The sequence below is a fragment of the Dipodomys merriami genome, unplaced genomic scaffold (genome assembly GCF_024711535.1).
Source record: "Dipodomys merriami isolate MVZ:Mamm:240054 unplaced genomic scaffold, mDipMer1.0.p SCAF_4, whole genome shotgun sequence".
In the NCBI taxonomy this organism is placed as follows: domain Eukaryota; kingdom Metazoa; phylum Chordata; class Mammalia; order Rodentia; family Heteromyidae; genus Dipodomys; species Dipodomys merriami.
In genome coordinates this window covers 12,364,284-12,385,959 of record NW_027205603.1, presented here as the reverse complement: position 1 = coordinate 12,385,959, position 21,676 = coordinate 12,364,284, and the positions used below count along the sequence as shown (strand labels likewise).

General features: G+C 40.0%; 2 protein-coding genes across 2 annotated transcripts; one reads left to right on the top strand and one right to left on the bottom strand.

The window, feature by feature from the left end:
• Positions 1 to 513: 513 nt before the first annotated feature.
• On the top strand, positions 514 to 3,832 carry Ucn3 (urocortin 3). Its single transcript, XM_069991740.1, has 2 exons — positions 514 to 590; positions 3,332 to 3,832. Exon 2 carries the CDS (start codon positions 3,338 to 3,340, stop codon positions 3,830 to 3,832), a length of 495 nt encoding a protein of 164 aa, XP_069847841.1. The 5' UTR covers positions 514 to 590; positions 3,332 to 3,337.
• A 7,161-nt stretch (positions 3,833 to 10,993) lies between these two features.
• On the bottom strand, positions 10,994 to 21,676 carry Tubal3 (tubulin alpha like 3). Its single transcript, XM_069991739.1, has 4 exons — positions 21,279 to 21,676; positions 14,511 to 14,751; positions 13,493 to 13,641; positions 10,994 to 12,363 (listed from the first exon to the last, which is right to left on the bottom strand). The coding sequence occupies exons 2-4, from the start codon at positions 14,611 to 14,613 to the stop codon at positions 11,419 to 11,421; spliced, it is 1,197 nt and encodes a 398-aa protein (XP_069847840.1). The 5' UTR covers positions 14,614 to 14,751; positions 21,279 to 21,676; the 3' UTR covers positions 10,994 to 11,418.

Here is a 21,676-nt window from a genome sequence, read left to right as displayed (position 1 = left end):
TCTGCCTGCAAAACAGTTCCTGGCTCTGAATTTCCAACAGGAGATTTCAAGTGAGGGAAATGAGGAGAGGCTGAGATTAACCAGAATTGTTATCAGTAATAAAACTCACTGCTTCTCAATTTGCTTGTCTTCCTTTTTTTTTTTTAATCCCTCTTCTTCTTCTATTTACTTTTTCTTCTTCGGACTTACTGAAGCAAGTTTCTAAGGCAAGAAGGGAATTGGGAGGTGAGACGAGTAGGAGGAGCCAGAGGGGTTGAGGCTGACCTCTCTGTGACGTGGTTGTATTTTCAATGAAATCTCATCCCACTGTAGATGCTACGTCCGGAATTACGATCCACCCTGTGATCTGTCACTTTTATGTATATATATAATTATACACACACACACACACACACACACACACACACACACACACACACACACAGGAGAGGAGTGGTTTCCATAGAGAGAGAATATCACAGCTCACTCGCAAACAATACCAGAGAAGGAGCGGCGACCCCAAAGCAAGCAGAAGTTCTGCCGGGAGCAGACCTCAGAAGCTGTGCCTGCTGCCCTGAACATTTCCACTCCAGAGCGAAGTCCACCCACAGGTAAGGCTGTCCCGGCACTGACTTATGAAGGATGACTGCGTTTGGGCAGTGCTGTGTACTGGACAGGTGAGGGGTGGCAGTTTCTAGCATGCCTAGGTGGGAGTCCAGGAGAGAGGATTAAGCCCATGCCCTGTCTATTTAAAATCAACAGAAATGGACTCCAAAGATGTCTGGGTGTGGGGGGGATGTTTCTCAAGGGGCAAAATGATCTGAACTTGGATGATACAGAGACCTGATTTGCAAAAGATGATAGCACAGAAGCAGAGTATGTTGTCTCAGAAGATTTCAGCTGTGGACGGGAAAAGCAGACTATAGTAACAGCAGGCTGGAGCCTGGTTGTGGATGGGCAACAGGGACAGGGGGAGATGGGATAGAACAGCAGGACTTTATTCCACAGCATCTGCAGGACAGTGAGGATGTTTTGTATTTCCCGGTTAGCATGTACCAGAGCCTTTACCCACAGCATCTCCTTTTATTTCCAAATATACCTGAAAGGCAGGTAACTCAGCAACCCAAGTAAAGTCAGTTCAGAACTTAAGCACCTCACTCAAGGCAAGTAAGAAGTGAGGCTGTTATTAAGCCCAGAGTCTCTTCCACCTTGCTATCTGACCTGAGTGCTACCAGGGAAGGGGAGGGAATATACACATGGGTGTTTGATGTCTACCTTTGATACTCAAGTTTTCTGGGTACTTCTATATTCCATATGCCCCTCCCCAAACATAGCTATCTAGAAAAATTAAGCTTCTCTGAAAATAGAATAATGAAGATACCAGAATGACCATTGTGGTCTATAACATAACATATTCTCCAAGAGAGTTTTCTTTCTTTCTTCAGGTGAAGGGTCTCTTGTGTATAAACCCCTACTTTTCACTTTTAGGGTGCGATGCTTGTAGTTCTGTGTAGGTATGTATTTCACATAAATCTTTCTATACCTCAAACATTTCCCAAAGCTTACTACTCCAAGGCTTTCCAGAATGCTGAAGACTTTGTTTGCTAGATTCTAGCTTCACAAAGTAGTTTAATCTTTTAGTTCAATTTCTTATCAGCAATTGCAGACATGCTATATACCATGTGGACACTGGCTCAGCCTTTATCATCTCACTTGTGAAGTTGTGCAGTCTTAACCATTCACTGCCTGGCTTCTTTGGCTTGTCCCTTGCATTCTCTCCTTGATAGGTGCTGCATGGGAGGCTAGTGCAGTCCTTCTCGGTCACACATTTTAAGCTTGATTTTGTCCCAGCTCTCTTAAGTAACTCTGTCTCTTTAAAGTATCTCAAAGAGGTAATATAATATTCCATGCCTCTATATTTTTAGTTGGGTAGAGGACTCCTGGGCAGGTAGATCCCCGTGTTAAATCATGCTAAGAGGGCAGTCAATGTAAGCAGAGATCAAGTGTGAAATGGACTTGGATACAATGTGCATTGAGTCCTTGGTGACATTTGCATTCTTCCTGAAAATTCCAGGTGATTAAAATGACTGCACAGCACTGTCAATACAGGAAGGGGAGAAGGAAGCAGTGTTGTTTTGCCTGTTGCCTGGGGCTAGTCTCCAGCACTTTTAGTAAGAATACTTAATGGAGGGAACCCCACAAGGTAGAAGGGACAAGAACAGCTCCAAGGCTGCACCCTCAAATCCCCCCATCCTCTTACACTGGTGAAAACAGAGACATCATATCATTCTCCAAATCCTTTTTGGAAAGCAGCCTCTTGCTTTCAGAAATAGAAAAAGAAAAGCCAGGCACTGGTGGCTCGTACCTGTAATCCTAGCTACTCAGAAGGCTGATATCTGAGGATCAAGGTTCGAGGCCAGCCCAAGCAGAAAAGTCTGTGAGTCTCTTATCTCCAGTTAGTCACTAGGAAAGCAGAAGTAGAGCTGTGGCTCAGAGCAATAGCTTTGGGCAAAAGAAGCTCAGTGACAGTGTGCAGGTCCTGAGTTCAAATCCTAGGACCAGAACAAAAAGAAAAGAAATAAAATATAGAAGACAAAGAAAAGAAATCCTTACAGCCCTAGATGAGAGCATCTACCATATAGAAGTTCTACAGAAAACTGTATAAAGTATGTATGCATATGTTTCAGTGTGTATTATATGCAGGTGCATGTGTGTATGTGGATGTACATATGTGTGTTGTGAAATATGCTAACATACCTGATGATCAATCTTAAATAAAATGTGCCTCAAAAACACTGGCTGGCTATCCAACCACAATTGTTAAGCAATAACAATATATGTGTACACATACACAAACACACACACACACACACACACACACACACACACACACACACACACACACACATATTCAATCAGTCTGTTGATAAGGAACCAAAATCCACTTGCTATGAAAATCAACCTAGGCAGACAGCTAAAATTCTTACTTAACACACATGTCATTGTCCTTCATGGCCAGTGGCTACCTGAAGAGCAGAATTAAATTATAACCATAAACACTAGCAGAGCAAAGGTTCTCAGACCATAGAGATCTTTAGGACCCTTGGAATGGGTTTGTTGAAATTCACCTTGCTGAGATGTGGGGGTTTTGATTTGTTCATACCAAGGAAAACACTGTTATGCATTTCTCACAAATTTGCAAGTGACTGTGAGGCTGTTTGTCTAGGGACCAACTGTGAGAATCTTCATAGTAGAACATGAACAACACCCAAATGGGTATCACTCCATAATTGATGGAGCCCTGAGCCCCTCCCCACACCTCTCCTTTCTACATCTCTCCCTTCTACTCCAGGGAGACATGCTGATGCCAGCTTACTTCCTGCTCTTCCTACTGCTGCTCCTGGGAGGGCCCAGGACAGGCCTCTCCCACAAGTTCTACAAAGCCGGGCCGGTCTTCAGCTGCCTCAACACAGCCTTGTCTGAGATCAAGAAGAATCAACTGGAGGATGAGACCCTGTTGAGCAAGAGGGCCTTCTACCTCCTGCCCAGTCAAGATCCATCTTCAGGAGAGAAGGAGGAAGAAAGGCAAGACAAGGCCAAAAGGACTTTCCTTGGCTCTGGGAGTGGGGGCGGAGCTGGAAATGCCAGGTACAAGTACACAGCCCAGGCACAGCACAAAGGGAAGCTGTCCCAGGACAAGGCCAAAAGTGACCGTCGCACCAAGTTCACCCTGTCCCTCGACGTACCCACCAACATCATGAACATCCTCTTTGACATTGCCAAGGCCAAGAACTTGAGGGCTAAGGCTGCTGCCAATGCCCACCTGATGGCTCAGATTGGGAGGAAGAAGTAGAAGAGGCCAAGCAGGAGGGAAGCACAGTCAGGACAGGGGTTCAGGGCAGGGAGTGAGCTGGTGTGGCGCATGCGCCATTGTATGTCCTGAGACTGGTCCAGTTTCACAGGCTGCAGGGCCCCTCCACCTCTTTCTGGCCACCAACTCAGTTTCCCTTCTCCTCTGTACATACACACAGAAGTATTGTTCAACCTGTGCAGACAGTGAAGGCTAAGGCCTTTCCTTGTATTCTGTGTTTCCATTCACCCTCCCTGTTGGCCCAGAAAAGGGCATTCAGAGCTCCCTCTGCTTTCCACACATGAACCCTGACCAGGGCAGAGAGATGAGAGGATGTGTTGCTCGCCATCTTCCATCTGGCCTCTGAAACCCTTCCTTACCTTTTCAACCCCATTAAAACCATTCTTGAACTGAATTGTTTCCGGTCCTCTTCCTTTAAAACTCTGAGCTTCAACAACAAAGGTTAGGAAAGGGGGTTCCTGGTGGGTTGATTTTTCTGTTTCTCCTAAGAAGGGTATGGTTCTGGGAGATCTTAAGAAGGAGTAAAGGGCTGGGCACCGGTGGTTCACGCCTGTAATCCTAGCTACTCAGAAGCTGAGATCTGAGGATCATGACTCAAAGCCAACCCAGGCAGGAAAGTCCATGAGACTCTTATCTCCAATAAACCATCAGAAAACCGGAAGTGGTGCTGTAGCTCAAGTGGTAGGGCACTTGCTTTGAGCTGAAGAGCTGAGGGACAGCGCTCAGGCCCAGAGTTCAAGCCCCACAACCAACAAAAAAAAAAAAAAAAGGAGTAAAGGCAAAGTTGAGAGTAGGTCAGCTTTTGCCACTCAATCTAAAGCCATCTGCATGGCCTCAATCTAAAGCCCATGTAAGGCACATAACTGGGGGTTTGTGTCAGGATTGGCTTGGGGGCTGAACTGGAGAGAATCTTGGCATATCACAATCTCCTTTGCAGCTTGCCTAGGGTATGGGACTGTCAATTCTTTTTGGAGTTCTTATTGAACCTACTGAGCGAGTGGCAAGGTTTTTGTGCTCTAGGTAGAGAGAACCAAATTCATTACTTGACTTATGGAATGGTAGCTCCAATGTACATCACCCTTATAGTAACAATAAAAATATATACAAAACAAACCCACAGACAGTATGCAAGTGATGAACTGAAAAGTGATGACAATTAATATATACATATGGGATTTAGATGGAAGCATTTAATATGAGCAAAATTCAACTAAAAATGATTATCAGGAGGGACTGTAAAGGTTTCCTGGCAGAAAACCCAAGAGCTAGATTCTCAAAAGACAGACCATAGCTCCACTCACATCTTAATAGCGGCAAATCACTAATTAAAAACATGAGCTTCTTGAGAGGTAACAGTGGCTCATACCCATAATCCTTGCTACTCAGGAGGCTGAGATGTGAGGATTGTGGTTTACAGCCAGGTGGGTCAGAGATGTGAGGATTGTGGTTTACAGCCAGGTGGGTCAGAAAATTTCACAAAATTTTCATCTTGTTAGTCAGCAAAATGCTGCAGTAGTAGAGCTCCAGCTGTGAGTGAAAAAGCTGAGCCAGGGAGCAAGGCTCTAAGTTCAAGCACTTGTAAGGTAACACACACACATACACACACACACACACACACACACACACACACACACACACACACACACACATACCAGCAACTAGCACCACCGTCATCACCAGAAACAAAGTCAAAAGACGGATGAATGACATATTTGGAGAACTGCCACATATGTAAAAATGAAATGGAGAGCCACAATCCTCAGCTCTCACCCTCCTGAGTACATATAGTTACAGGCATGAGCCATGGAAGCTCATCTTACTCAGTAATTGAAGCTTCAGTTTAACCAGCACTGGTAGAATGTTTCCTGGCATTGCTAGATGCTTTATCTTTTTTGATGTATAATAAAAGAGAGTTAGTTTTCAATATACATATATAGATATATACACCTATATATCAATATATTCTTATGTATATAGTCATTTATATATATATACATATCTATGTATATATACACAAACTATAAGATGACACCCAATGATAGGAACTCTAATCAAATGCTATAAGAATGTTATCTCATTTAATTTGAACAAGTATAATTCAAAGTCATCATTTTTCCCATGAAAGATGGATATTGAGGCCCAGGTAGAACATGACTTTAATATTAACAGAGTCACATCTGTCTGGTCCCAAATCTTCTCATTCTTCCATAAATAGCTGCTGATCCTTGACTCGTACAAAGAACACCAAATACACCCGCACCTCACAGGCTATGATATGAACTAGCAATTTGGAGGTGGCCAGAAGAGCCCACCATGCAGATGCTGGTTAAGATTATGCCCCCAATAGGCATGTCTGGTATTCATCTTCTTTGCAGTGCCTTATAGATTAATAAACAGATGATTAATAAACTTGGGTGAGTTAGCCAAAGCTGAAACCTGCCAGCAATAGCTGGTAAAGCTCCCCAATTCCTATTGGACAGCAAGTTCTGCATTCTACCTGCAAAAATCAACCCTGCTTTGCAAACAAACAGTGCCTCTGGGCATATGCTCCTACCATCAGCAATGCCTACAGATATGGCCACATCCAAAAGCCAACACTGCTTTTTATCTACTACCGCTTCCTCCCCCTGACTTCACTGTGTGACCCTCCTGTGGGTGGGGTAAAGGAGAATTGGTGTCAATTCCTGTTTTCTTAAAAGGAAGAAAACCAATGCCGGATTCTCCTGCCTTCTCTTCAGTTAGGAAAGAACAGATAGAAAGCACAGGAACGTACTCACCTGTCACAAGAATCAAGCAATTCAACTTGCTAGTGAATTCCTGTGACTAAAGAGTTTTATTTTTCCCCTAGAAAATAAAAGGACAGGGCTAGGAATGTGGCTTAGTGGTAGCATGCTTGCCTAGCACCCATGAAGCCCTGGGTTTGATTCCTCTGCACCGCATACACAGAAAATAGCAAGACCCAGCAACCCACTAGTGAGTCAGAGAGCAGGCTCTCCATGAACTTTGACTGCAACTTTTGCAAGTTCTTGGTGTATAATAAGTTGCCATTTTCCTCAGACACAATTTTGAATTACTCTGCAAGGCTGATGTGCACGAATAATTTAATTATTCAGTGAAGAAGCCTAGCCAATTATCCAGTGTCCATGCCCCAAGCAGACTGAGTTGCTTTCTACTAATGATCAGACACACACAACATGTCATGACAGGTTCAAAAGGGGCCACTAAGGTTTTCTAAATGTAACTGTATCCTGCAGAGGAAATTACTGATCAAGGTAGCCATGCACAAAGGTCTGAGGTTTTTCTCTTTATTTGATTGGTATTATTTATTAGAGCACCACCTGGTTCTGTGACCTCCACTGAAACATCAGAACATACAGAAAGTGTCCCGAAGCCCTAACAAGGTATAAGCCAATGGTACTTGCTTTGGTTCATACCTTATACAGTATAACTGACTTATAGATCCCGTTCCCCACAGTATAAACTCCATGGCAGTGGGAATTTTTTGTTTGTTTGTTGTTGTAGCCACAGTGGTTAAAATAACAATGATGAGCATCTGTCAGGTGCTCATGAATAATAAATTAAATAAGAATTATTGAAATATTTGTGATAAAGAGGAATACAGGTGTGGCATTCAAAGTGCAGAATGTATACTATTTAAGAACATTGGGTTTATAATAATAAATGAATTAACACTTGTTGTATTACATGAATACATGAATCAATGAATCAAGTGAAAGGAAATGATATAATGTCTCAGCCAGGGAAGCATTTAAATGTTTGTAAGAAGCCAGGCAACAGTGGCTCATACCTGAAATCCTAATTATTCACAAGGCTGAGATCTGGGGTTCCTGGTTTGAAGTCATCCCCAGGTAGGAAAGTCTGTGAGGTTCTTATTCCAGTTAGCTAGCAAAAAGCCAGAAGTGGAGCAGTGGATCCAGCCTTGAGAAGAAAAAAACTGAGAGAAAGAACCCTGGCTCTGAGTTCAAGCCCCAGTACTGGCATCACACACACACACACCCACACACACACACACACACACACACACATACACACACACACACACACACACACACACACACACACACAATTTTAAGTAGTGAGAAGATAGGGGAGTTGCATGCAAGTGCACATAAATGTATTGACCAAAATATAGTATTTACAGGGGATCATTCAAATGGTGTCATTCCTTAGGAAAAAACTAATTCACAGTCCAACAAAATGAATACCAGGAAATTAGTACTTGAATGAGTACTAGAGTCAAGAGTCAAGAAAAGGGAGATAAACAAATGAAGAGAGGAAGGGGGGATAACCAATCATGATATTGAATTCATATCCTATGAAACCAGGAAGTTGAAAAGAGGGCTTGGGTTGGGAGAGAATGACGGAAGTTGTAACATCGATCAAGATGCATTACATTTATAAACTGATTTGTTGAATGGTAACTCCTTTGTACAACTACTTAAAAATAATAAAAATGTAATGAAAATTTTGAACGCAAAAAAAAAAAAAGAACATTGGGTTTAATAGATGGATGTTAAATTTTGATGTTCCTATATTAAAATACATAAGTTTTATAAATGTGCACTTGTGATCTTAAGTAAAACTCTTACTAGTTCACAGATAGTTTGGGAACACGTAAGTGTGCTTATCATACTTGTGACTTAATCGATCAGATATTAAAATAATTATTTAGGGTACCTGATAAAGTTTGCCAGACAATTAGAGTAATTAAAATATGATATCCTGTAACCCAGTACTCAGATAGGGTAGGACATAGCAAGAATCTGTCTCAAAGGGTGGGAGGAATACTTTAACTTTATATTTAATCTAAACAATGTAGTAACATTTATCTAAGACCAAAAAATTCATGCACATCTCCTTATAAAGTGATGTTACACATTTTCCAGACAGATAGAATAATGGAGGGGTAACATTAAGATGCATTGTCCTCTTGAACAGACGTGGTGAACTGGAACTCCTTTATAAGACTTTTAAAAAAATAAAAGCTGGGCTGGGAAGGTGGCTCAGTGGTAGAGCGCTTGCCTTGCATGCCTGAGGCCCTGGGTTCGATTCCTCAGCACCACATAAGCAAAAAGAAAAAAAGCCGGAAGTGGTGCTGTGGCTCAAGTGGTAGAGCACTAGCTTTGAGCTGAAGAGCTGAGGGACAGCGCCCAGGCCCAGAGTTCAGGCCCCACAACCGGACCCAAAAAGCATAATAATAATAAATAAATAAAATAAAAGCTATGGCTTCCTCTCTCTCTCTCTCTCTCTCTCTCTCTCTCTCTCTCTCTCTCTCTCTCTCACACACACACACACACACACACACACACGCACGCACGCGCGCACGCACACACACACACACACACACACACACACACACACACACACAGCAGTGGTATTTAAGTATTTCACTAGTGCCCTCTAGTGGCTAATAATAGAAACAACCCATGAACATTAAAGGAAATTTTTTATAATTTTAAATTAAAAAAAAAAAAAAGTCTAACAAAACTGTGAACTCTAGAACAAGTTGCTATAGAGGTTTTCTTCCCATGGTTAAATAATGAGCCAGCAATCTATGCCAATCTCTATTGGAAGGGAAGATCACAAAATCATTCCTTTGGTTTTTATTTTTACTTTATTCTTAATGCTTGATCATAGCAAAAAAAAAAAAAAAAAAAAAAAAACTAAAGAGCACTTTCTTTTTCCTGTCACTATACCTGAAATCCTGACACATGTCCAAACAGGCACATTTAAAACCTCTTAGCATGAGTCTGTCTTAATGTTAATAGCCAGCCCTCTGCCAAAACTTGGTCTGTACAAATATTAATACAAATTGGAACACAGTGTCCACGGGGGATTAAGCAAAACTGCTGCCCAGCAAGTTTTCTCTGCAGGAAAGCCCAGGCCTTTGTGGGTGTTGAAAATTATCTAGATATCATTTCTCCCAAACTGCGTTCATTACCCTCCAAGAGGACAATTATTCCAGTTGAAAATATACAACGTGGTTCGCTGTTTGAGTGGCATTCTTGATGAGCAAGCACATCTCAGGGAGGGATTTTAGAAGATAAAAAGAATACTAGGAAAACTATAGAAATGGAGGTCAGGATCTCTACTCAATGTTTCTGTGAACCTAAAACTATTCTTTAAAACATTTTATTACACCATTTTTTAAAAGGTCACTTTTTAGGTAACGTGGTACAAGCCCAAGGCTCATGGTTTGTAGGCTTGTAGCCTTGTAGTGTGTGTCTCACAAAGACACAACTTCAGGTCTCCTCCAGTTGGTGCTTGAGCACCTGCTACCTTCAGTTTTTCACTTGGGCCAAAAGTACTACTGTGCTGAGGCCAAGAGAACATACCTGGCCGAGGGGAAGAAGGAAAGGGGGAGAATGAAAGTAAAGCAACACCAAGGAGCGAAGTCCTGATTGTCAGCTCAAAGCAATGCCTAAATCCAAGAATGCAGCTTCAATGTTTAGCTCACATTCATTCCAACTCGTCACACTAAAGTCTTTGAGTGTGTTTATAGCTATTTTTTTTCTGTAGTACATTCTTGTTTAGAATGACATTTTGGCACCAACAATTAATTCCATTAAGTGCTCTTTAAATATCAAATCCCCTCCCAGTCTCCAGGGTTCTCCTTTAGTAGTTGTTCAGTGACGCTCAGACCTCTGTTTTTGTCAATCCTCTGGTGTGACTCAGATGACAGCTTCTGCCAGACACGTGTGTGTGTGTGTGTGTGTGTGTGTGTGTGTGTGTGTGTGTGTGTGTGTGAGCATGCAGGTCTTGAATTCAGAACCTGGGCACTGTCCCTGAGCTTTTTTGCCCAAGGCTAGCACTCTACCACTTGAGATACAACTCCATTTCCAGCTTTTTGATGGTTAGTTGGAGTTTAAGAGTCTCAAGGATTTTTCTTCCCAGGCTGGCTCTCCCTCTTGAGTAGCTAGGATAACAGGCATGAGTTGTAATCCTGTCTCCTTCATGACAGAACAGGAGAGGTGACTGACCTCCTCAACTGGAGAACACCAGAACCAAGTTTTATCAATACCCAGAAATATTTTCATGGTTTTTGTGAAAAACAAACTGAGATCTTCAGGCATACTTTGGGAAGAAGGAAAACAGAACATATTGGAAATATCTGTGATTTAATCAATGTATCAAATATGCCATAGGGAAAATAACATCCATAATTTTCCTTCTCAGGTACAGGAAAAGAAGAGCTTTAGAATGTTATAGACTCTCCACATTACAGAAAAAAGCAAAGTCGGCTTTGTACTCTGACATAGAAACTACAACACAAACAAAAAAACACTCTACCTAAAAGTGCCTCAGTAGTTCAAAGGACTCCAAACCCCAGAAAGCTCTTGGGTATCAGATCTAAATAACATTGTAGATGAAGGCACATGTGCAAATTACTAATACAGAAATATTTAATTTAGTATGGAATTTAGGCTTGGGACTGATTTGTGTTTTCTTCTAATCAACAGGACTCCACTCACTAAGCCAATGATGGCTTGAGAAGAAAGCATGATATTTTCATTTAAGGTGCCTTTGTGGCACCTGTCATGTTGGCATCAGAAACTCAATCCCACTTCTTCATAATCTCTCTCCAGAACTGCCAAATCTTCCCTGGCCTCTGAGAACTCCCCTTGCTCCATGCCTTCTGTGATATACCAATGCAGAAACGCCTTCTTGGCATACATGAGGTCAAACTTGTGGTCCAGCCGGGCCCAGGCCTCCACGATGCCCGTAGTGTTACTCAGCATGCAGACTGCCCTCTGGATCCGGGCCAGATTGCCTCCCGGCATCACTGAAGGTGGCTGCTGATTGATGCCCACCTTGAAACCAGTGGGGCACCAATCCACAAATTGAACACAGGCCCTTGACTTCAAGGATGCAATCGCATCGTTCACATCCTTGGGTACCACATCTCCCCTGTAGAGCAGGCAGCAGGCCATGTACTTCCCAAGCTGAGGATGACATTTCACCAGCTGGTTGGAGGACTCAAAGCAAGCAGCCGTGATGTCCAGTATGGAGAGATGCTCATGGTAGGCTTTGTCAGCAGAGATGATGGGGGCAAAGGTTGTGATGGGGAAATGTATCCTTGGATAAGGGACTAGGTTGGTCTGGAATTCAATTAGGTCCACATTCAAAGGTCCTTCAAATCGGAGAGAAGCAGTAATGGAAGACACCACCTGACCTACCAACCTATTGAGGCTGGGATAGGAGGGCCGTTCGATACCGAGTTTATGATGGCAGATGTCATAGATGGCTTCGTTGTCCACCATGAAGGTACAGTCTGAGTGCTCTAGGGTGGAATGGGTGGTGAGGATGGAGTTGTAAGGCTCTACCACAGCAGTGGATATTCTAGGGGAAGGATAGACAGAGAACTCCAACTTGGTTTTCCTGCTGTACTCTACTGAAAGCTGCTCCATTAAGAGAGGTGTAAATCCTGACCCGGTGCCACCTCCAAAGCTCCGGAAAATCAAAAATCCCTGAAGTCCGCTGCACTGTTCTGCCTACAGAAAAATGTATAGAGATAAGAACTCAGCCACCCTTATAGTGAATTGGATGGTGATGGCAGGAGGGAACAAATTCTCAAAAACACCACCAAGAAGTTTCTGAAACGCCTGGCTCACCATAGCTCCACAACAAATGTAACTCCTTTAAAATACACCTTGTGGTCCTTCTAGAATCGGGGGAAAGTCTTTAGAGTAGCTCTATGGGTTAAAAAAAATACTGCCTAAAATTGCCACCAAGCTGTGCATAAGGGATACATAAAGCAAATATGGTTTCTGTGTTTACACACGTTTTGAGTTCATACTCCTTCTCAAAATCTCTCTACATACATACATATATATATATATATATATATATATATATATATATATATATAGTGTGTATATATGTGTGTGTGTTTGCGTGTATTCAAATATTCCACAAATCTTTCTTAAAAAAATCTAAAGTAGTGGTCCCAATCATCTCAGATAATAATATATCAGCTTGTATGAACAAAGCATCAATAGTCAACTGTTTTTCATTACCCTCCACAAACTTATCTGCATGTGACCTAAAGCAAGGCATTGATCAATTATAAAGAAAAAAATAAGCAAAATATTGACACAGAATAATGTCCCCCACTGACCCAAAATAGACAAACTGCTATCACTCCAACACACTTCATCTATGCTACTGATGTAACAGGCATTGTTACCTAACAATGATGTCAAGCCACATACTTGGTAAAAGATTTCCTACTTTTGGTTCTCACATAATAATTAAATTATCTACAGATAGAATGTGGTCTTCCATGAACTTCCTAAGTAGTAGAACATTCGAATAAATGATGCATTTTTGAATGTTTTGCAAGTCTCTGACAAGATAAGCCTTGCATTAGTAGAAGCAAGGGGAAATGGAGACCACCTGGAAGGGGTAAAGATCCGTGTCACTTTCCTAGTAACAGAGTGTCATCAAAGCCACCATGAGGGCCTTTTCCCAGTTCTGATCACCCACAGGGATGCTCAGGCCCAGAGGGCTGGCTGGGTGGGTGGTGATGGTGTGGTGGTGGTGATAGATAATGTTAGTGAAACCTGCAGGATTACAAATACCCATGCATGGCCTGCTTGTAAGGAAAGGGGAGCTACGTACCAGCTTTCGGATCCTCTCTAGCACAAGGTTGATGACCTCTGAGCCCACAGAGTAGTGACCTCGTGCATAGTTGTTTGCAGCATCCTCCTTTCCGTTAACCAGCTGTTCTGGGTGGAAGAGTGAATGGTACTTTCCCACCCGGATCCCATCTGCAGAGGGAGAGAGATCAGTGCATGCATTCGGTGCTACTGTTGGCCCTCATTAGACCTCACAGGACTCCATACTCTGCTTCCTCTTCTTTCTCCCTTCATGATGGTAAGATATTGGGATTTATATTGTAAAATTAGCCTCTCTTAATCTAAGAAAAGGTAGAATTCTTTACATGTAAATTGAAAGTGTGCTTTGCTACCACCCATCTTGTATTAGGTTCCTACAGCTGCTAAAACAAATGTGATGGCTGAAAACTACAGAAATTTGAGCTGAATTTGAGAGTAATTATTAAAGAACAGACAGCTAATATTCAATAGCAACCCCAAACGTAACCATCTCTCTAGCTTTTGTCTCATCAGTAAAACCTCCTTTCTCTTTCCAGTATTTTTGGAGCTGGATTTTAAGAGAATTGACCCAGAATGTCACAGAGTCTGCCTCTACTAATCATAAAAATCTTATTGAGTTCCCCATAATTTGTAGATTTATTTGGTGTTTTCTGTCTTTTGAATGCTTTTCAAACATTCTTCTCTTTATAAGTCTTCTCTTTATGACAAACTTTCACATTCTTTCTCAATAGTTTCTAAGTACTGGCTCTCAGACTCAGAAAAAGGATCAGTGTTTCGTCATGACATAGGTGTACATAAATTAACATGGTTTAATTACTTTCATCACACAGGAGAAGAAAGCTAACCAAGTCTAACTTTTGTGTATGTTTGTCATGCTATTCACTCAAAATACCCACTGAATGAGGCTCTAACTATGGAAAAGATTCATATGATCTTGTACAGACAATCTTATTAATTCCACCCACTTGATCTGCTTGATTGTAGTTCCTGTTAAGTGTATTAGAACATCAAATCTGTGTTACCTATAACAGTTGGTTCTAAGTCCATGAAGAGTGCTCTTGGCATATGCTTGCCAGTGCTTGTCTCATGAAAGAAGGTGTCTGAAGAAGAATTCCCACGGTCCATGAGAGCATTTTCCAAGGAATCCTGCTTACTGTCAACAAAGCCATCTGGCTGGATTCCATGCTCCAGGCAATAGAGTTCCCAACAAGCATCCCCAATCTGGACACCAGCTTGACCAATGTGAATGGAAAGGCACTCTCTCTGAAAGAAGCCATAATCACTTAGGACTGGGAAGGCTTAGGTCCGTTGATTAGACAACAACAAGAGTAGTATCAATCAGCACTTCTGGCTATAAATGAAAAGAGACTAAGATAACTACACCAGTAAAAGAAATGTATTATAAAGATTTTAAAAAGTGTCCCATGGAATTCAAAATCCAGGGTACAAAGACAATTGAACCAAAGGCTCAAATTCCATTAAAAAGTTTCAACAACATAAACGAGGCATCTACTGTATACTGAGCTAAGAACTGAGTTAAAACTGTATGTATAGTCTTTTGTAATCTGTATATACATGTGTATAAGGCAGAGAGAGAGAATGAGAGAGGGAGAGAAGGGTATATTTCTTTCACTCAAAAAAAGTGATGGGAAAAATGAATATATAATCCTATCGGACACTAGAGCTGATTATTATTGTGAAATTTTTCATACAAACAGTAGAAAACATTCAAAGGAGAAAGGCAGCCCTAAAATGTAAAAATTCTATGCTGACAAATTGATGGGCATAAAATGTATTAGACAATGGACCATGAAGAAATCTACTTTATGTACATCAGCATTATTTCAAAAATGCTTGTAATAGCCACTAGACAAATAGGCAAATAGTGCAAATAAATTAATAAAGCACCTGAAATACGAAGATTTAGGTATAATATAATTCTTTGCATTTATAAGAGTAAAAACTAAGAACTGATCTGCTTAATATACTTAGCCATTGAACCACTGTTAGACATTTGTTTAAAGGACTATATACTTCAATCCAAGATAATGTTATATAATCCTTAAATGCTTACCAGAGGGAGACAGACAGACTTATAATGTGGATAATGTCCATAATAAAAAAAATTTCAGTAGAAATAATGTAAGATGTGTAATTATGTAGAGAGTATTTGGTCCAATAGTTTTTAAATAGGCATAGGAAAACTCTAAAAAATGCAAAGTTAGATGCAAGTGTGATGTGGATTGCAACTATTTTTTTATCTAAAATTACTCCTTCCTTCTGCCCTCACCAACTTCCACTATCCTCCACTTTTAAATCACTTTTTTGAAAATATGCAAACAACTTTTTAGTAAATTAAATGAACACAATGATCTCCTTTTTTAATTTAAATTTTATTTTCTTGTGGAGATGGTGTGCAGAGAAGTTACAGTTATATGAGTAAAGTAGTGAGTACATTTCTTGTCAAGCACTGTTACCCCCTCCTTGGTTTTTATCCCACTATCCCTTCCCTCCCCTAAGAAAGAGAAACCAGAGATTAAATTCTGGACATCTAAAATGACAGCAGTTGCTGACTTTGCACCAAGCTTACATGTAGTCTATACTTGTCCACAATTGTACTGTCTGAGCCTGAACAACAGAAGGACCCAGAGCTTTCTGCCAGCCCTGAGAGGACAGCCTAGACCAGCCGCACCCCTACAATACAACTTAAACTCTGTTCCTCATCATCATCAGCAAACCTTTGAACTTTGTCTCTGCATTTCTCAACACATGACATTGCCTTCTTCACCCTGTGGGAAAATTCAAGTTCAGGACTTAGGAGATCTTCCATTGTGCTGCTTCTCTGTCAGTCTCTCATGGCAAAGGCTATGACTTAACTTTAAAAGCATTTTGCTAAGATCAATGAATACCCCTACCACTGTGTAGTATATAAGAATCAAAACAATATATTCCATTATATAACAGGCTTCACATGCTCTTATCTACGAAGCACAGTTTCTTTCCCCTCCCCTCCTGTTAGACTTTGAAAGTTGTAAAGGCAGGAGCTACTCTAATCAGATCAAAACTTTGCTCCTTAAATTTAGATTTAAATTCAAAATGTGGAGGAGAAGGCCCACGGTTTCTGTGTTATTAAAACATCTTAACTTCACAGAAATGTTGGGACAAATGGTGAACAAATGCAGCAGTAGTACTCACTAGACACTGTTGAAAACGAACTATAGGACTTGTAGGTAGAGGTGTAGGTGATGTGAGGGAAAAACTAGGAGAAAACAAAGGAAGTGGTGACATTTTCCAAAAAGAAATTTACTATTTACCTGACTTATGTAACTGTAACCCCTCTATATATCATCTTTATAATAACAATAAAAATTAAAAATTAAAGAAAATAAATAAAACTTCTTAATTGGTAAAGTTTATTCTCAGGTTTCTCTTAGTGACTCCCTTCCCTAGATATCCACTGCCATGCCCTGTGCTATATTGATATAGGATACTTGCTTACAATGCTCACTGTAAAAATAATCACCAACAAAAAGTAAGTTGTTGTTCTTCATGTGGTTCACACATCAGAGTAACACTGTTCTCTCTTAACTCAGCAGAAATAATTTGGCCTAACCAACCTCTTATTTGATTTTAGAAGCAACTGAATTTATAACAAAACTACATCTAAGGGATTTAACAGCTGCCTTCAATTTACTGTTCTCTTAGCCTCTCCTTCCTTCCTAAACCCTGTTAAAATATTAGTTACACTATAAATTAATAAAAGAGTATAAAATATTCACTAAACAGCAGCATTGATAAGTCACATCACACTATAAAATGCTGGTACAGAGTTTACTTTGAATTACCAATGTGTAATTTCGATTAAACTTTTAGTATTGAGATCACTGTAGATTCCTATGCAATCCTCAGAAGATGCAGAAAAGATCCCATGAATTCCTTCTCCATTTGCCTTCAATGGAAGAATCCCTCAAGACTATATAACACAGTATCACACCCAGAATGCTGACAGTGACATAATCAAGATATGGAACGTTGTACTACCACAAAGCTCCTTCAAGTTAGAAAGGCACAGTTCTCAAAAGAAATAGATTCATCTTTAAAACAACAGGGATGTGGTCCACTGGAGCCAATCAGAACTGGAAAAGCATTTTTAAAGTTACTTCCATTGAAGAATTAAACAATTCTCTAAGATATTGAAAGTACTGTGTCTTATAACAGAGATTAACAAGAAAGTGAGTCTTAAAAGATGGCTCTTAACTGAATTATATTGTAATAACTACATATATTATCATACTCAGCAAAGTAAAGAAAGGTCAGAGAAAATGCTGTGCATTTACACCGCCACACATTTATGATCTTAGCAATATGAGTTTGAAGTCCCCAGAAACTGAAAAAGCTTAAATAAAAGGAAAGCAATTGATTGCTACAAAGAAATTTGCACTAAAGTCCAAAATGAAATGTGAAGACTACAGGAAGGCGAGATTCCTGCTTCAGTACTTCTATTAAAGGCAGTGAAAGATAGCAAATCAACCAAGCTTTATCTTAAATTTAAAAAAAGAAAAGCAAAGTTACAGATGAACAAATGTTTATTGAAATCTGCCTCCTAGTTATACTCATGGATATTGAAAGAGGCAAATGCCTCTTAAGAATTTATGGTGGAGAAGAAGGCTTAAGTGTGATGAGTAAAATTTGCTACCACACCAAATCAACACTGTCACCCATGTACAAGTACTGCATACAGCCACTTACCATACTGACTCGATGCTTCCCCTACAGCCTTGTGATAATGATTAAGGAGCAATCACTTCCAGCTATACTTTATCTTAGGGCCCGGAAATGAGGCTACCTAAGGGCTGGAAAACTTTCTTCACTTAAAGCAATATAGTCTCTTTTCCATTTTTCTGCTCCCCTAGTTTCAAAATAGCTGTGTTGGGCCTGAAGGAGCTGTGTTAAATTGTGTTCCAATTACAGATGAATTAATTGATAACAAGTTAATTGCAATATAAACCCATGTTGAAAATTACAAATAAGAGGCTGGGAATGTAGCTTAGTGGTAGAGTGCTTGCCTCACATGCATGAAGCCCTGGGTTCAATTCCTCAGCACCACATAAACAGAAAAAGGCAGAAGTGGTGCTGTGGTTCAAGTGGCAGAGTGAGTGCTAGTCTTGAGCACAGACAGAAAGGCTGGAGGATAGTACCTAGGCCCTGAGTTCAAGCTCCAGGCCTGGCAAAGAAAATTACAAATGACTTTTTTCTTTTAAATTCTCCTCTTGCATTGAGAATTTAGCAAGGATTGAGGGATAGATAGAGCAAGTGGTTGAGCACTTACCTCTAATGTGTAAGGTTCTGCATTCAATCCCCAGTAATGTATTATTATTATTATTATTATTAACTTATTAGTCATGAGAGGATTGAGTATGAGTAAAATTTGCTGCAATAGTGAATCAGCTTTTTCTATTACATAAATACTTCACATACATATCTTCTTAAAATTCAAACAATCTTAAATACTGAAGAGAGAGCGAACCATGGAAGAATCTTCCTCACTTCCATCTTCCATTCATACACTTTATCCGCCATCACTTGCAAACATATGGAGATTTTTTAGTTTTGTTATTTATTTTCCTTTAAATTATTATATTGCTTAAGGGGAAACAAAGGAGGAGGCAACAATGCTTGATAAGAAATGTACTCATTATCTTGTTCATGTAATTGTAACCCCTCTGTACGATATTTTCACAATTAAAAAAATTTTTAAATTATTACATTGCTATACAACATACATGTTTCATGTGTTGCATTAAGATCAGACAATGCATTTTAAACTACTTCTGCATACATGTCAAAGCTTCATTGATAGGCTGGGACATGGTCAATGATAAATAATAACCTGCTGAGCCGTTTAGTAAAGGTAGAGTTGGATTGTTTCACTTACGCTACTACAAACACAGTAAGGCTTTAGAATTATTTTCATCTCAATTTGTATTAGTATTGTTTATTATTTGATATCAGCCTACATGATTGGTGTCATTACATATATCAAAGAGTTTGTAAATAATCCTACAGGGGGAAAAAAAAAATCTAAGGAAGTGGAAGTGTGGCCAGCCTTGAATGGAAAAAACTATCCAAGCATACAAGACCCTGAGTTTAAGCTTCAGAGTCAGCACCAAAAAAAAAAAAAAAAAGATTGTGGGTGGAGATGGGAGATGGGAGGGGGAAATTGGAAGAGAGTGAGGGGAAAAAAAAGAAATATATTCATTACCTGATTTATGTAATGGTAATTCCTTTATATAACACCTTTAGAATAGAAGAAAGAAAAGGAACTCTAAAAGGAAATTTATAAATCTTTTTTTTTTTAGCTTCAAAACCTGGACTTGAACTCAATACCTAATGCTTTTGCTCATTGGCTAGTGCTCTACCAACTGAGCCACTCATCCATGAATCAATCTATACTCATCAGTCTATAAACTGAAAAAAAAATGGGATAACATCTCCAATCAAGTTATTAGGAATAACTTGCAGAGTCCTAGAGTTTGATTTTTACATACACATATAAAAACTGAAATCTAAACAAGTTCCTCAAACCTTGATCTAAAGAATATTTCGTGGAGCCAGATGGATGATTTTCACGGAGTTGAGAAAACAAGATTCAGTAAACCTCTGTCATAGGTTCAGGTTCATGGACAGAAGACAGTGAATTTAGAGGCAGGGACATTTAAACAAAATTGATTTCACCAGCTTTTTCCATGTCTTAAATAACTAGCCCCCAGCGTATAGTCCACAAAGCAGACTATTACTTACTACTTAAACTGTTTCTTTTATTCCCTGTTTCTTATGCTAGTCTTGAGCACAGAGCCTAGCCTATCATTGTAGAAATTCAGTAATATTGTGAATAGTTGAGTGAACTAAGTTCCCATGTGAATGGAAATCAGAAAGGATATTTTGCATACAGCAGCAGTGTTTGGATTACTGAGAAATAATATCCCTTATTAAATCCCCACATTCACACCCTGGAGTATATGTCACTTTGATGGTGATTATTACAAGTTCTTAAAGGACTTCTTTGGTCACTAACACCATCAAAAGTCAGTTCCAGGATCTGAAGAACTGAGGATAAAACTCTGACTTCCAAGAATTTCACCTGTTTGTGTGGTTCCCATCCAAATATGTGTGCATCCTACAACACTATCTGAACACTATCTGGGTGGCATTTCTGTGATCTTATATTGAAATTGCTAAAAACAATAATTTATTCTGTAATCTTCTAGGAGGGATAGTGAGAGGTGGAATGGAGGCAGCTGTTAATAAAGGACACCTTACTATCTTTATCACCTTGTCAAGACTAAAACATGTTTCTTTATGTCAGAAAGATAATTCAAGTTCAATATCTCATTGTCTTAGTTATTAAATACAAGAAAGCAAAAATGAAAACGTTTTAAACACTCAAAACCTGACTACAGGTTTTAAGACACTAAACACTTTCCTGTGTCATTTCTCGCAACTCATAACTAAACACACAGATTGTACCGCTATATTTCATGTCTCTAGTTAAACTTACACACTTCACATTTTGTATTCTTACTGGCTGAAGATATTCTTTCCGGTAACTAGTTATTTCTCAATTGTTGTTCATTTAGTCTGTGTTTTAATTTTTAATTATATTTAATTTTTAACAGTGTCACTAACAGCTTCAGGTATAGTTTTATTTCTTAGGATAAATTTCCAGAAATGCAATGAGTACCAAACGAGAGAATATTAAAAGTCATTGACACAGATAATGCAATACTTACAATCAAAGCTTATGTTCATTTGCTCAATCATCATCTTAACTTGAGGAAGTCCCCTGTATTATGCTGTGCCTTTTCCTGGAGTCTTACAATCCAAGGACAAAGTAACTTTCGTTCTGTTTTGCTGGGGAAAGGCTGTCTCCTGACTTACTGGAGCGCATTACCGGGTCTCCCTGGTTTCCTGGAGGGAGCCCCAGAAGCACGGTTGCATGACCTTTGGTGAGAGCAGTCTCCCCACATGCTAATGACCTAAACTGCTTGCAATCCATTTTCGCTGTCCTGCAGTAAAAGTCCTAGTCAACAGTGACACGTCCTCCGCCTGGGAGTCTTCAGGGATTGATCACAATTAAACCCAAGCAGGCTTTCCCAACTCTCGACCGAGGTTCCCTCCCTTTTCCGGG

Excerpts from the sequence above, each read along its gene's own strand:
- Tubal3 (XM_069991739.1), bottom strand. The coding sequence starts at position 14,613 with ATGGACCGTGGGAATTCTTCTTCAGACACCTTCTTTCATGAGACAAGC. Across the intron at positions 13,642-14,510 it reads CTTAGAACCAACTGTTATAG|ATGGGATCCGGGTGGGAAAG; the intron begins GTAACACAGATT and ends CTCCCTCTGCAG. Across the intron at positions 12,364-13,492 it reads TAGAGAGGATCCGAAAGCTG|GCAGAACAGTGCAGCGGACT; the intron begins GTACGTAGCTCC and ends ATTTTTCTGTAG.
- Ucn3 (XM_069991740.1), top strand. The coding sequence starts at position 3,338 with ATGCTGATGCCAGCTTACTTCCTGCTCTTCCTACTGCTGCTCCTGGGA.